The 14,797-nt window shown below is 46.0% G+C and overlaps 3 protein-coding genes and 1 non-coding gene across 5 annotated transcripts; all 4 read left to right on the top strand.

The window, feature by feature from the left end:
* The first annotated feature begins 3,478 nt into the window (after nucleotides 1-3,478).
* Nucleotides 3,479-7,018, top strand: LOC123446597 (dnaJ protein ERDJ3A). Its single transcript, XM_045123174.1, has 7 exons — nucleotides 3,479-3,755; nucleotides 4,122-4,177; nucleotides 4,280-4,353; nucleotides 4,705-5,228; nucleotides 5,317-5,658; nucleotides 5,999-6,358; nucleotides 6,487-7,018. The coding sequence occupies exons 1-7, from the start codon at nucleotides 3,663-3,665 to the stop codon at nucleotides 6,766-6,768; spliced, it is 1,731 nt and encodes a 576-aa protein (XP_044979109.1). The 5' UTR covers nucleotides 3,479-3,662; the 3' UTR covers nucleotides 6,769-7,018.
* A 768-nt stretch (nucleotides 7,019-7,786) lies between these two features.
* LOC123448902 lies at nucleotides 7,787-9,041 on the top strand. Of its 2 annotated transcripts, none has more exons than XM_045125936.1 (2): nucleotides 7,787-7,905; nucleotides 8,212-9,041. In XM_045125936.1, the coding sequence occupies exons 1-2, from the start codon at nucleotides 7,855-7,857 to the stop codon at nucleotides 8,878-8,880; spliced, it is 720 nt and encodes a 239-aa protein (XP_044981871.1). In that variant the 5' UTR covers nucleotides 7,787-7,854; the 3' UTR covers nucleotides 8,881-9,041. The 2 variants fall into 2 exon arrangements, with proteins under 2 accessions (XP_044981871.1, XP_044981872.1); XM_045125937.1 differs by having other exon boundaries at nucleotides 7,788-7,905; nucleotides 8,215-9,041.
* Nucleotides 9,042-9,080: 39 nt separating this feature from the next.
* Nucleotides 9,081-9,152, top strand: TRNAH-GUG. The gene has a single exon. It is a non-coding gene; the product is annotated as a tRNA-His (tRNA).
* Nucleotides 9,153-9,332: 180 nt separating this feature from the next.
* On the top strand, nucleotides 9,333-12,876 carry LOC123448900 (transcription factor bHLH140). The gene is made up of 6 exons (XM_045125935.1): nucleotides 9,333-9,529; nucleotides 9,624-9,769; nucleotides 10,187-11,142; nucleotides 11,347-12,046; nucleotides 12,127-12,297; nucleotides 12,402-12,876. The coding sequence occupies exons 1-6, from the start codon at nucleotides 9,472-9,474 to the stop codon at nucleotides 12,735-12,737; spliced, it is 2,367 nt and encodes a 788-aa protein (XP_044981870.1). The 5' UTR covers nucleotides 9,333-9,471; the 3' UTR covers nucleotides 12,738-12,876.
* The last annotated feature ends 1,921 nt before the right edge of the window (nucleotides 12,877-14,797 follow it).

The following is a 14,797-nucleotide window of genomic DNA, read 5'->3' as shown; positions in this document are numbered from 1 at the left end:
TGCTTTATTATTGTTGACTTTACCCTTGAGGTAAACCGTTGGGAGGCAAAACTATAAGCCCCTATCTTCCTCTGTGTCTAGCTGAAACTTCGACACCATGAGTACCACGTGAGTTGTAACAATTGTGGAAAACAAAAGATATGATTGAGTATGTGGGTTTGCCTTACAAGCTCTTATTTGACTCTTTCTGATGTTGTGATAAATTGCAATTGCTTCAATGACTATGGATTATTGTTGGTTACTTCTCGGTAAGGTTTTTGCTTCATGCTTTGCTTTGTGAAGGAATTGTTACTTTCCCATAAGAATCTTTATGATGTATTGTTGTTCTATGTGTGATCATGATGCCCTCATGTTCGTATTATGTTTTATCGACACCTTCGTCCCTCAACATGTGGACATGTTTATGGAACTTGGTTTTCGCTTGAGGACAAGCGAGGTCTAAGCTTGGGGAGTTGATACGTCCATTTTGCATCATGTTTTCATGTTGATATTTATTGCTTTATGGGCTGTTATTTTACTTTGTGGTACCATATTTATGCCTTTTCTCTCTTATTTTGCAAGGTTTATTTGAAGAGGGAGAATTCAGGCAGCTGGAATTCTGGACTTGGAAAGGAGCAAATCTTAGTCCACTATTCTGCACATCTCCAAATGCCCTGAAAAGTTACGTGGATTTTTTTGGGATTATATAAAAAATACTGGGCGAAAGAACTACCGGAGGGGGGCCACCACGGCTCCACAAGCCCTGCCACCGCCACCCCCTGGTGGCGGAGTGGGGGTTTGTGGGCTCCCTGGCGGCCCACTAGCCCCCCTCCTTTTCTATATGAAGGGTTTTGGTCCAGAAAAAATCATACGGGAGCTTTTTCGTGGTTTCGCCGCCGCCGCGAGGCGGAACTTGAGCAGATCCAATCTAGAGCTCCGGCAGGACGATCCTGCCGGGGAAACTTCCCTCCCGAAGGGGGAAATCGTCGCCATCGTCATCACCAACACTCCTCTCGTAGGAGGGAAGGCATCTTCATCAACATCTTCATCAGCACCATCTCCTCTCCAATCCCCAGTTCATCTCTTGTAACCAATCTTCGTCTCGCAACTCCGATTGGTAGTTGTAAGGTTGCTAGTAGTGTTGATTACTCTTTGTAGTTGATGCTAGTTGGATTACTTGGTGGAAGAGTTTATGTTCATATCCTTGATGATATTCATTACACCTCTGATCATGATTATGATTTGTGAGTAGTTACTTTTGTTCCTGAGGACATGGGATAAGTCATGCTGATAATAGTCATGTGAGTTTGATATTCGTTCGGTATTTTGATATGATGTATGTTGTTTTTCCTCTAGTGGTGTTATGTGAACGTCGACTACATAACACTTCACCATATTTGAGCCTAGAGGAAGGCATTGGGGAGTAGTAAGTAAATGATGGGTTGCTGGAGTGATAGAAGCTTAAACCCGAGTCTATGCGTTGCTTCGTGAGGGGCTGATTTGGATCCACTAGTTTAATGCTATGGTTAGACTTTGTCTTAATTCTTCTTTTGTATTTGCGGATACTTGCGAGAGAGGTTAATCATAAGTGGGATGCTTGTCCAAGTAAGGGAGTACCCAAGCGCCGGTCTACCCACATATCAAACTATCAAAGTAACGAACACGAATCATATGAACATGATGAAACTAGCATGACAGAAATTCCCGTGTGTCCTCGGGAGCGTTTTTCCTCCTATAAGACTCTGTTCAGGCTTGTCCCTTGCTACAAAAGTGATTGGGCCACTTGCTGCACCGTTGCTACTACTTGTTACTTGTTACTTTTTGCTTGCTACGTTTCACCTCGCTACACCATCACTTGTTACCGCTACTTTTAGTGCTTGCTGTTATTACCTTGCTAAAAACTCCTTATCAGAGCCTTCTGCTCCTCGTTGGGTTCGACACTCTTACTTATCGAAAGGATTACGATTGATCTCCTATATTTGTGGGTCATCAATCGACGAGCGAAGATGAAGATCCGCTCGGAAGAGCTGAAGTGCATCCATATTTGAAGACGGTTCTAGGGCTACTTATGGTGTCCTGGCTAAGGGATCTCTCACCACATCATCTCCTGGCCAGGTGGGCCGAGTTGAGGACCTGCATGTCGTTTCAAGAATGGCCCATGCCAGAAGGCCCCTGGCGTATCAACGAAAGGCTCCCAAAGACTTGACATGTAGCCCAAGATGTCAGATTCGTCATAGACTCTATTTCCACATACGTAGCCTACTAGGACAATGTAACCCTAGCCCCCTCGGTATCTATAGAAATTGAGGGGAGGGCCCATAGAGGACACACAATAATCTCAGGGTAGATCATACGTACTAGAGTACTCCAATCAAAAGCAATAAACACAAGCATGGCATAGTATCTTAACTTTTAGGAGAGCCCAAATAGGGCTAAAATATCGTGTGCTTGTTACTTTCATATTTGGACGTTTAGATCGAGACACCCTACCCAAGATGTGCTGGATTTTGCTTTATCACAAGGTGAAGAGTCATGTCGCCACCTTTATCATTGTTCTTCTAGGTACTAGCCACTTTGGCCGCGTAAGTCGAGCAGTAAAAAAGACATGACATCATGGGATGCCCACAAGGGAGACTCACCAATCCTCGAGGCGAGGGGGAGGGGTCTAGCGATGACTGGGGCAGGTTCCTGGGGACACCGGTGTTTAGGGCCTCCCTAGCTTTGAACACGTGGCGACCCCTGTCTGCATTAGTTGACACGTGCGGCTAGGACGCGAGCATGACCCATCCCCCCTAATCTGGGGACCCTTATCCTCTGTATTGCCAAGGGGATGCCGCACCTATGGTGTTCCAAAAAGTGCATGGACATTTTAAAGACATGTGTGTTATGTTAGAGGGAGAAATATGGAGTGTGGATGAGTAAATATATATTGGGTAAATTTAATTGACTATATTGCATGTATCGGGTCTTAACACTAAGAGCCCGCCCCCTCCTCTCCCCCGTCGGCTGCATTGTTGGCGACAAGAGGAATGGGACCCTTCGTTTCGTTTTTCTTTACCTCATTAGTTTTGTTTTCGTGGAGACATCGAAGAGGTGGTAGCGACAAATGTCGTGTTTGAATAGAGTCTTGATGGCCTCTTCTATCTTGGCGACATCCGATCCGACGCAAATAATGGCTCGTGAGAATTTGTGTTGTTAAATATATTGGCTCTCTTTGAATCTTAGTCGTTGCGTAATTGGTTGTCTTTTGGTGTGACGACTTCAGCATCCTCTTACGTGTTGTCATACGACATGGTCTAATTTCTTTAACTTTGATGTCTTTCCTTAAAGAAAGAAAAAAAAAACGTCTAAGATGCTCTTCATCCTGCGTGGCACTTGGTTCGAGTCGAACACTGTGATCGCCACGCACACGGGATGGAAAGCTGTCACCCCATTGGTCGAATTCGCTGGAGGACGCCTCCTCGCGCCACGTGGACTCGGTCGCGAAACATCTCGATTTCTCGGCCCGCTTCTCCATAATCGGCGGCACTCCCCGATGGCTACAACTCTCTTTCCGCCACCGCTTCCCTCCAAATCGAACCAAAATTCAACCCGAGGAATCCCTAAAGAAGCGAGCCTGACCGATAATCTTAACCCAGAAAGCTCAGCGCCGAGGAGCGAAACCCGAATCGAAGCAGTGCGCGATGGGGATCCCAATCCGATCTCTCCTCGTCGCCTCTCTCGTCCTCAGTTCGATCGCCCTGCATGTCGCGGCCAAAACCTTGGATCCCTACAAGGTGAGTGATTGCGTCAAAAATTCGCATGATTTGGGGCTATATAGCTAATGTGATTTCGGCTTTTGACAAATTCAATGTCAACTAAACGCACCATGAGCTGAAGCGATGTGTATGAATGCTTTTCTCAGAGGCTAGAACCCGATAGTGTACCATGGTGGACCTTAATTTTGTTTATCGGTTGCCGTTACTAAATGTAGAGGGGCTGAAAGTGATAAAACTGTGCTTCCATTTCAGCCGTTTTGCACCAAATAGGCGTCCAGATGCTTATGAACTCTGACATCCCTTCTTAACATCAAGGTGTTAAGAAGGTGTTGTTAACACACTATTGGTATATCTTAACATCACCCCTTCTTTTTCTGGTTGCAGGTTCTTGGGGTTGACAAGAATGCCAGCCAAAGGGATATTAAGAAAGCTTTTCACAAGTATGTTTCCAGTTTTTCGATTTGAGGAAAACATATTATGATTATGTTTTAACCCTCATAGTTTAGCATCCGATTTTTATTTCTATTTTCTGGTGTCCACAGGCTTTCGCTAAAATACCATCCTGACAAGAATAAAGAGAAGGGTGCACAACAGAAATTTGAAGAGATAAATAATGGTAAGACACCCAACTATGTCTGTTCAAAGTACCGGTATTAATACCTCGATTCATTTGGCATTTTAGACATAGTTCAGTTACCTCCAGGCACACTCTGACTCTGAGTGATGCATGTTGCCCCTTGAGCTTTTCAGGGTTTACGAAATTTTGTCCAATTCATGTTCTTGCCTGTGTTTATTTTACATTTGCTTCTCTTTGCAATTGATTTATCAGTCCACCAAGGACTTCTGTAACTCCTGTTAGTGAATTGTTTTTCATTCTGTGGTGAAGAAGAGGCAATAAATTGAACTATGAGCGCATCCTTTACTGTCACTCTGAATTTTCTAATGTGCATTGGTGTCATGTTTGCAGCACATGAGATTTTGTCCGATGAAGAGAAGAGGAAAAACTATGATCTCTATGGTGATGAGAAGGGTAACCCAGGTATGGGTGCTGGAAATTTTGGGAGCCATGACTTCACTGGTGGTGGCCCCAGGACTACCTATTTCTCATCCGGTGATGGATGGCAGACAATGGGTGGTCAGGGAAATTCGAAAACATTTTCCTTCTCATTTGGTGGCAACCCTGGAGCTGACGGTGGCAATCCATTTGGCTTTAATCTTGGTGATGTTTTTTCCAACATGTTTGCTGGTGGATCAATGGGAGGTGGCCAGCATGGTGGATTTGCTGGTTCTGCCAGACCCAGTGCAAGAACTTCTGGTCAGCAGAAAAGCCCTGTCACCATTCAGGAGGTAACGATGCAAACATTCAACAAAGAAATAGCTGACCAAGGAATAACTTGGCTCCTGTTATTCTATACACAACAAGCAAAAGGTCAATTTGTGCTTGAAAGTGTTCTGGAGGATGTGGCTCGTTCATTGGATGGTGCAGTGAGGGTAAGCTGATTAAGATTATATAATAATTCTGGTCCTTTACAGTTAATATATAGCAAGAATAGCTTATATAGTTACTCTCTTGATGCAGGCTGGCAAGGTAAATTGTGATAACGAAAAAACCATTTGCAAGAAATCCGATGTCTCAGTTGGAAAATCGGCTCGTCTCTTCATTTATTCGTACAGCACTACGGAAAAAGGGTCTTTGCATGAGTATTCTGGAGACAGCGATGCTAAGAGTCTGAAAACATTCTGTCAAGAACACCTGCCGAGATTCTCCAGACGGGTTGATATTACCCAGTTTAATTTCCCTTCGAATGCCTTACCAAACCTTCCTGAAGTGCTCTTGTTGTCAACAAAGAAGGACACACCAGCGATGTGGCGTGCAGTCAGTGGGATGTTTCGCAACCGTTTGGTTTTCTATGATGCAGAGGTAAGAATTTTACCTTTTCATCACTGTTCTGATTGCTTATCTGCCTCAGAAAATTAGGTCATCACTGCACTGGCACTGGTCATTCACCTTTCATGTGAAGGCTTGGAACAGAAATTACTATGCAGTCTGTTTTCTGAAGCAGTGGTTAATGGGATTAATTTATTTCTAAATTTAGGCATTACTAATATTGTTTGTACCGAGAGAGGCTAGTCATAGCTGTGCTGTATCTTTGATCTTACGGTAAAATTTTCCAGATTAGCCATGTCCGCTAGTAACAGTTAAGGACCAAGAACATCTATTTAATCTACTCTTACTAAACTTTTCTTTTTTCCTTTTTAAGGTTCAGGATGTTTCTCTTCCACTGCTCAAACGCCTTGGCGTGAAGAATGTCCCAGCGCTTATTGGTCGAACCGTTAACGATGAGGTGCAACTTCTGAAGGATGGTATTTCAGTGAAAGATCTCAAATCTGGTATCAAAGAATTGAAGACTCTGCTCGAAAGTTTTGAGAAGAAGAATAAGAAGCTAGCATCGGAACAAGCTAAGAAACCTGCCAAGGCGAGTGAACCGAAGGAAAACAAAATCCCTCTCCTCACAGCCTCCAATTTTGAGGAAACCTGTGGAGAGAAGGCTCCAGTATGCATCATCGGTGTTTTCAAGTCCAACAAAGCCAAGGAAAAGCTGGAGAGAATCCTGTCCGAGGTTTGTTTTCCCCCCTTAAAGCCAATTTGACGATGTGTCGATGCACCAAACTGTTAATTCTTCCTGCCTAGCCACATTATCTATGTTCTAACGCATGTCTTGTCGTTCGTGATGTTTTCTGCATTCAGATATCTCAGAAGACTCTGATCAGGGGACAGAGCTACAGCTCTGGAAACGCAATCACCTACGCCTTGTTGGACGGGAACAAACAATCTGCGTTCCTGTCCGCGTTCGACAAGTCCGGATACAAGTCGTCCGATAAGCTCCTGCTCGCATACAAGCCTCGCCGAGGGAGGTTCGCCGTGTATAAGGGTGAGGTTTCGATGGAAGAAGCTGAAAGGTTTGTGGCTTCTGTTCTGAATGGAGACGTGCAGTTTTCGGCAACCGGACAGAAGCCAGTTCTTAGGTAGAAGAAAGAATAGGGTTAACTCGCAAGCATTGTTTTCTCGAAATGGTTGCAAGTAATGAAGTAATTTAGTCCTTAGGGGATGTAGTGTGTGACCTGGGAGGGCCTGTACATAGTTGAATCAAAAGAGTAAAATGTGAACTGTCGACTCAGATTTGTGGACTGGGTTACGGGAATACATGCTAACATGTTACCATATATACATGTACATCTTTCTCTCTTTTCTTTTTTAATAGAACATCCTGTGGTCATAAGTCTTTTTTTTAGCAGATGCTGTGGCCATAAGTTTATTTTTATTTTTATTGAGCATTCGCTGTGGCCATAAGTGTGTAGAGGAGGTGTCGATGAGTTTGTAGCCTGTTGATACCGTGGGATAGTAGAGTAGTCATAGATCCTTACCTAGGTGGTGTGACAATGAACAAAGAACAATGGGAAGGGAGTCTTCCCTATCTTTTTTAATACGGAGTATATGATACACACATTTGTGTGTATTTGAGAAAAGAAAAGTATGTGTGTATTTGAGAAAAGAAAAGTGTATGTGAAAGAGTCTTTTCTATCCTTCTTTAGTACTTCCTCCGTTTCTAAATATAAGTCTGTTTCTAAATATAAGTCTTTTAAAAGATTTCACTAGACGTCTACATACGAAATAAAATGAGTGAATATATACACCAAAGTATGTCTATATACATTCATATGTAGTCCACTAATGAAATCTCTAGAAAGACTTATATTTAAGAACGGAGGGAGTACTTTGTTTGTCTCAAAATAAATGTATCAAGTTTAGTAAATTTTATACTAGAGCTACTATAAAATTGAGATATTTATTCTGGGACGGAAAGCATATACGCATACTCGTGCTTATTGGAGAAAAGAAAAGTGTGTACAGCGTCTTCGTGCTTATTGGAGAAAAGAAAAGTGTGTACAGTGTCTTCACTACGATGCTACTACAGCGTACCGTTAGCATCATCAAATCGGCCCGGCCCAACAAACTGCCAGATGTAAGCAGTCGCCCCCCTACGGGATGGCCTCACAAATTCTATCTCTTCTTCCCTAGAGCACAAAATGCAGTGGCCGAGCAGGTGAGAAGAAGATGGCTGCCACCAGCCTCAGTTCCTCTCCCTCCAAGGTTGCCACTGCCAAAGTAAGCCCCCGCTTCATCTTCCTCCTCCCCCTCCTCCACTTTCTAGGAATCGTGTCGTCGTTTGAGTTATAACTAAAGTTATGCCGGCCATGCCTCTTGTTGTAACGAGTTTCGTGCACGAGGAGCCTGAATTTTTCTGCTGCTCAGTTCAGTTCGTGTCTTGAATGCTAACGCTATCATCCAATTTAGGCATGAATTCATCTAGTAGTTTGGACTATCTAGGATCATGCCAAAAATTGTTGGCGAAATGAGATACTTTGCTAACTGAATCTTTGGTTCTTGGTGCAACCGGATGTGTATGTACAGCAGATAGGAGGCATCTCCAGATCTTCCCCGTCCTACACCCAGCTCGCCTTCTGCTCCAGGCATGCTTTCCACAAGATAGGAACCGCTGCAGCTCCGCAGAGGCCTCAGAGCGAGCTCAAGCATGCAAGACCCTGCGCGACCACGGACAACGACCGGGCGGCGCCGGTGGAGGCGCAGGAGGAAAGCGCAACCATCAGCGCCGGCGTGAACCCGGTGGCGTCCGGCAACGGCCAGCAGCCGCAGCCGGGCGAGCCGCCGAAGCGGGTGCCGCTGACGGCTCGGGAGCGGCTACGCGCGGCGCGCGTGCTGGGCAAGTACGCGGAGCCGGGGGGCGGCGGGGCGTCGCCGGCGGACAAGAAGGGCTCGTCGTCGTCGTCGTCGTCCAAGCCGGAGTTCGGGAGCCGGGTGCTGGACGCGCTGCGGGAGACGGACGGCGGCAAGAAGGGCGGGCGGAAGCGGTCGGGGCTGCCGGAGGCGCCGAGCAACCTGCTGGACGACACCAAGCGCGGCATGCCCAAGGAAGGGTGGACGTTCGACTGGCTGGCGGCGCTGCCCGTGGGCACGGACGTGCTCATCGTCGCGGCGTCCTTCGGGATCATCACCACCGTCATGTTCGGCACCACGTACGTGGTGTGGAAGCTCGGCGCCATACATTTCAACGAGTACTGATAGTTATATAAGCCTGTCTAGCTTTTCTCTGCGTGGTTCTGTACAATAATGCCGTCTATCGTATGATGAGGCAGATTTTGAGCACATGAATACACCGTGATTGTACTACGAACTAAACCCAACGATTTTGCTGAAATATTATAGTACAAAAGTTTTACATATCTGTTAAGTAAGTTCTCTGTGACATGTACATCACCAAAGTGGCTGTAGTTTAGTGGTGAGAATTCCACGTTGTGGCCGTGGAGACCTGGGCTCGAATCCCAGCAGCCACATATCACTATATTTTTTTTCCCTATTTTTGTCACATAACGATTAACGGCTCTGATTAGCTCTTATAGGGACACTGACAGCTAGACCCCACATCTGACTGTTTTTTGTTTTTCCTGTCTTTTTTACATGATGCTGAACGATTAACGGCTCTGATTAGCTCTTATGGGGGCACTGACAGACAGACCCCACACCGTTTGCACGTCGGCCCCCTCCTCTCATCCCCTCTTCGCCTCCTCCGCCCTCACCCCACTCCCTTCCGCCATAGCCGATTAGCCGCCGGTGAGAGGCCCCCGGTTCCTCTCCTCTGGAGTTTCTGCGCGAATGGATCCCGGCGAAGGCGGTTCCCCTGCCGCACCATCGACTTCTGCAGTAGCCCCAGGTGATTTTTGACCTTTTTCCTCGTCTAATCGGTCGAACCAGTGCCACCCGTCGACGCTAAAACCCTAGCCCGCCGCTGTCTCTAACCATTGCAGGCGCGGGCGCGGAGACTAAGGAGGATGCCGGAAAGCAGGTGCTGCTGATCCTCGTCGGCGCCCCGGGCAGCGGCAAGTCCACGTTCGCCGAGGCCGTCATGGCCGGTGCCGCCGCCGCCGGTCGCCCATGGGCCCGCGTCTGCCAGGTGCGCCCCACGCGATCCACTCTCCCTACGTGCTAATGTGCTGAGTGGTGGTACTTGTCGTCTCCGTTGTGAATTTGAGGTCTCAAGACAAGCATTCCGTAATGCTTAATGCGGGCTCATCTGATTCGGCTCTGGAATTGCTTATATTTTGCACAACTAGTTACTGTATCGCAGGTTTGAAACTGTAGTTTCGGTCTCGTGGTATTAATAACAGCTGTACTTACCTTGCGAAAAATGGCTCCGCATGCGAAAGCTGATAGCATCTCAAAGTCAAAACACCAAAATCCTATTCCATGAGTAAGTTGGGGTGATTCGGGTAGTGCAATTTTTACTTGGCTTGAATGTTAATAACCGTATCGTCAATGAAAACTCCAGCAACTGTGACAAGATTTTGTGTGGGTCTTTATTGTGTTCTAGGATACAATTGGAAAGGGCAAAGCTGGAACCAAAATACAGTGCTTGAAGGCTGCAGCAGACGCTTTGAAGGAGGGAAAGAGCGTTCTCATTGACCGATGCAACTTGGAACGAGAGCAGCGCTCTGATTTTGTGAAGCTTGGCTGCACCGTACAAGCGGATGTGCATGCTGTTTTCTTGGATCTTCCTGCGAAGGCTTGCATCTCACGCTCGGTTAGCCGGACTAGCCATGAAGGAAATGTGCAGGGCGGAATGGCTGCCATGGTTGTGAACCGCATGTTGAAGAACAAACAGACACCCTTGCTGACTGAAGGTTTCAGTCGGATCACGTTCTGTACGGATGACGATGACATTAAGAAGGCAGTTGATATGTATAGTGCTTTAGGGCCTTCACATAGTCTTGCTTCAGGAGTATTTGGTCAGAAGAGCAAAGGGCCTGTACAAACTGGTATAATGAAATTTCTCAAGAAGGCAGATACTTCGAAGGTTGACAAATCCAGTGGAACTATGCTTGCATCAAGCGAAACAAAGACAGAGCAGCAAAATACAACGTTGAAACAGGAAAACCTTGAAGCTAGTGGTGCCTGTTCAATGCAAGTAGAAAAGAAGTTGGATAACCTGATGGAAAAAGAAGAACAAAGTAAGGAAAGTGTTTCTTCTGACATCAGTTTGTGCACTCTGGCATTTCCATCGATTTCTACTGCTGACTTCCAGTTCGATCTTGAGAAAGCATCTGACGTTATAGTAGATGCAGCTACTGATTTCGTGCAAAAGCATGATAATGTAAGACTTATTCTTGTTGACTTGAGCCAGAAATCAAGAATATTGTCATTAGTCAAGGACAAGGCTTCTAAGAAGAGCTTTGACTCCAGCAGATTTTTCACATTTGTTGGAGACATCACTCAGTTGCACTCAAAAGGAGGTCTTCACTGCAACGTGATTGCTAATGCTGCCAACTGGTAATTATTTTTGGCACTTAAATACTTATGATCCAAATGCAGATATGATTTCAGATTATGTTATGTATGTTGAGTACTTGAATCCTGCTTTATCCTTGCTCAGAGTCAAACTGGACCTTTTGTTTTTGTCTATCTCAAGCAAAAATTGTTAGGACCCTCCTCTATCATGGCCCTCGAGATAATATCTGTCAGTGTTTCATGCAGGAGGTTAAAACCTGGAGGTGGAGGGGTTAATGCAGCAATATTTAATGCTGCTGGAGAAGCTTTACAGCATGCAACCAAGGAATGTGCTGACACGTTGAGACCTGGTAACTCTGTTGCTGTTCCGCTTCCATCAACTTCCCCTCTGCATCAACAGGAAGGGGTGACCCATGTCATACATGTGCTGGGACCAAATATGAATCCAATGCGTCCAGATTGTCTGAAGAATGACTATACCAAAGGGTGTAAGGTTCTTCGTGAGGCATACAATTCACTTTTTGAGAACTTTGCATCCATTGCCCAGAGCTACACAGGGAAGCAGAATGATGAAACTTCATCAAAGAAGTCAGCATCTGGAGTGATGTCACCTAATGATTCAAAAATGAAGCGAGAGGGCAGCGATGATTCTGAAAGGACCAAAAAGTGTAAGTTGCTTCCATCTGTTTTGACTTCAAGGGAACACCATGAGCGCAAAGGGACCAACACAGTAAGTTATCATGACAACTCCATGGGTTCACCTGATGCTCCGAACCAAGCAAGAGAGGAAGACAACAAGAAGAATGGTGCGGTCACGAACAAGACTTGGGGATCCTGGGCACAGTCCCTTTATGAGGTTGCCATGCACCCAGAAAAATACAAGAACGCGGATTCTATCCTTGAGATATCTGATGAATTTGTTGTTCTGAAGGACCTCTATCCCAAGGTATTCTGAACTTAAATACCCTTTCCCCTTCATTCCTAGTGCTCTGCTCGACTTCTCAGCAAAGCTCTTTATACATGCAGGCCAAAAGGCATGTGTTGGTGATATCTAGGACAGATGGTCTTGATTCTCTAGCGGATGTCAAGAAAGCGCACTTACCACTGCTTAGGAGTTTGCATTCAGCTGGGCTGAAGTGGGCACATAAGTTCCTAGAGGAAGATGCATCTCTGACGTTCAGGCTTGGATATCATTCGGTACTACTATAACTCAGTGTTTAACTGATTATCATTCCCAGCTGGTCTCCAAACTTTGTGATGGGCATGAGCAAGAACGATCTTATCTGTCCTGGTTTCTGCAGGTTCCGTCCATGCGGCAGCTGCACCTCCATGTCATAAGCCAGGATTTCAACTCACCCAGCTTGAAGAACAAGAAGCACTGGAACTCCTTCACCAGTGCATTTTTCCTTGATTCTGTTGATGTCATGGAGGAGGTTGACCAGCAGGGGTTCGCGAGTATCAGCCCCGACGAGAAGCTTCTCGCAATGGAGCTAAGGTGCCACAGATGCAGGAGCGCCCACCCGAATATTCCCAAGCTCAAATCCCACATCACGGCCTGCAAGTCCCCCTTCCCCTCCCATTTTCTGAAGAAGGACAAGCTGTTGTCAGCGTCGACGGTGCGTACGGGCTGCAGTTAGAAGGTACTTAGAAGTTAGCAGCACGATCCTTGTAAGCACATTTTACATTTCGTGCTTTTGGAAGGATGGGCCACATCGAGGCTTACTTTGTATGGCAATGTTGCGTAAACTTATCTGCAGTAAGCTGAGCTTTTTGTAAGCGTTCGTGTCCTACTCTGCACTCTATATGGTTTGCTATATAGCCATGTCTTCGGACCTTTGGGTTGACCTACTCGCTACAGTTGTTAGGGATCGCCAGCAAGGGCAAGAAATATAGAATGACATAGTAGCCGTTTACACAGTGAAATGAGATTTGTGTGCCAGGGAGCGTATATTAATGTTATGTCGACTGAAGCTCGGAGTTTTTCTTCTAACTTTGAGCCGCACAAACTCGGGATCATCCCCGAGGTTCTCACATAAAATTCTTCACCGATGGACAGTCGTTTCCTAGACATGCTAAGGCCATATCCAACGCGAACCCTTTGAACGTACACCGCATCCGTCACTACATCAATGGTACGGGAGAACGGCCATCTAAATCTAGCTGCAAACTTCCAGTCATATTTGATGTAAGTTTGAACAAACTGGACAACTTTCATTCAAAATTATATATTTGTACATAAAACAGGATGGTTTTCATCAAAACCGGAGCACGTTTTCAACATATTTCAAATTCTAACAGTCTAAAAAATCACTGGCCACGGCGTCCCCCGTTTTTCATGACATGTCTTTCTGAAAGGAAAGAGTAGTGAGCCCACCAATTTTAATTTCAGCGTGAGGAGAAGAATAATGGCCTCCGCATCCACGAAGTGGGCAAGCTCATCGGTTTGTGCGGCATATCAAGACCATGGTGGTGGCCTTCCTGGGATCGAAGCGGCGACGGTCTCCCATGTTCTAATCTTTCTTGTTGTCGGCGGCGGTGAAAGGACGTGGATGTCACCTAGAGGGGGGAGGGGGTGAATAGGCGCTTTAAAATAATTACGGTTTAGGCTAGAACAAATACGGAATAAAACTAACGTTTAATTTGTCAAGCACAAAACCTAAAACAACTAGGTTCAACAATGTGCATCAACAACTTATGCTAAGCAAGATAAACAACTAAGTGATAGCAAGATATATGACAAGAAACAATATGGCTATCACAAAGTAAAGTGCATAAGTAAAGGGTTCGGATAAGAGATAACTCAGGCACGTGGAGACGAAGATGTATCCCGAAGTTCACACCCTTCCGGATGCTAATCTTCGTCGGAGCGGTGTGGAGGCACAATGCTCCCCAGGATGTCACTAAGGCCACCGTAATCTCCTCACGACCTCGCACAATGCAAGATAACGTGATTCCACTAAGGCACCCTTGAGGGCGGTCACCGAACCCGTACAAATGGTAACCCTTGGGGGCGGTCATCGATACCCGTACAAATTGCTCGAGGCAATCTCCACAACCAAATTGGAGACCCCGACGCTTGCCCAGAGCTTTACACCACAATGATTGAACTCCGAGGCATCATCAAGCTTCCAGGACGCCAAAGCATCCGCGAAGAACAATCTCCAGGGTACTAAGTACCAAAAGGTAATAAGCTTCTCAAACTTCACTTCCACGTATCACCGTGGAGAACTCAAACCGATGCAACTAATGCAATGGCAAGAACACACAAAGTGGCCAAGTCCCCCACACTCAAATCCCTTCACAACAACAAAAGCTATGGAGAAATATGAGAGGAAGAACAAGGATCTCACAAAGAACTCCAAGATCCAGATCCAAGGGTTCCCCTCATATAGAGGAGAAAGTGATTGGTGGAGATGTGGATCTAGATCTCCTCTCTCTTTTCCCTCAAGAACTAGCAAGCTTTAAGAAGGTCAACAATGGGGGAAGAACACGAGCTCAACGGATAGATAAGACCAAGGGGGAAGAAGACCCCCTTTATATAGTGGGGGGAGGAATCATACCGTTACCCCCACTTACAGCCCGCGCACAGCGGTACTACCGCTGATGAGGCGCGGTAGTACCGCTGCCTCTAGCGGTACTACCCCTGGCTAGGAGTGGTACTACCGCTTCCCCTAGCGGTACTACCGCTCGCGAGGAG

Source organism: Hordeum vulgare, chromosome 4H, assembly GCF_904849725.1.
Source record: "Hordeum vulgare subsp. vulgare chromosome 4H, MorexV3_pseudomolecules_assembly, whole genome shotgun sequence".
In the NCBI taxonomy this organism is placed as follows: domain Eukaryota; kingdom Viridiplantae; phylum Streptophyta; class Magnoliopsida; order Poales; family Poaceae; genus Hordeum; species Hordeum vulgare.
The sequence above is the reverse complement of the archived record's forward strand: the minus strand, read 5'-3'. Positions and strand labels throughout refer to the sequence as shown.

What these genes read in the sequence shown, in the direction of transcription:
- LOC123446597 (XM_045123174.1), top strand. Translation starts at nt 3,663, where the DNA reads ATGGGGATCCCAATCCGATCTCTCCTCGTCGCCTCTCTCGTCCTCAGT. An exon ending in TGGTTTTCTATGATGCAGAG is followed by an intron (nt 5,659 to 5,998) that starts GTAAGAATTTTA and finishes TTCCTTTTTAAG; the next exon opens with GTTCAGGATGTTTCTCTTCC. An exon ending in TGGAGAGAATCCTGTCCGAG is followed by an intron (nt 6,359 to 6,486) that starts GTTTGTTTTCCC and finishes TTCTGCATTCAG; the next exon opens with ATATCTCAGAAGACTCTGAT.
- LOC123448902 (XM_045125936.1), top strand. Translation starts at nt 7,855, where the DNA reads ATGGCTGCCACCAGCCTCAGTTCCTCTCCCTCCAAGGTTGCCACTGCC. An exon ending in CCAAGGTTGCCACTGCCAAA is followed by an intron (nt 7,906 to 8,211) that starts GTAAGCCCCCGC and finishes GTGTATGTACAG; the next exon opens with CAGATAGGAGGCATCTCCAG.
- LOC123448900 (XM_045125935.1), top strand. Translation starts at nt 9,472, where the DNA reads ATGGATCCCGGCGAAGGCGGTTCCCCTGCCGCACCATCGACTTCTGCA. An exon ending in CATGGGCCCGCGTCTGCCAG is followed by an intron (nt 9,770 to 10,186) that starts GTGCGCCCCACG and finishes ATTGTGTTCTAG; the next exon opens with GATACAATTGGAAAGGGCAA. An exon ending in ATTGCTAATGCTGCCAACTG is followed by an intron (nt 11,143 to 11,346) that starts GTAATTATTTTT and finishes TGTTTCATGCAG; the next exon opens with GAGGTTAAAACCTGGAGGTG.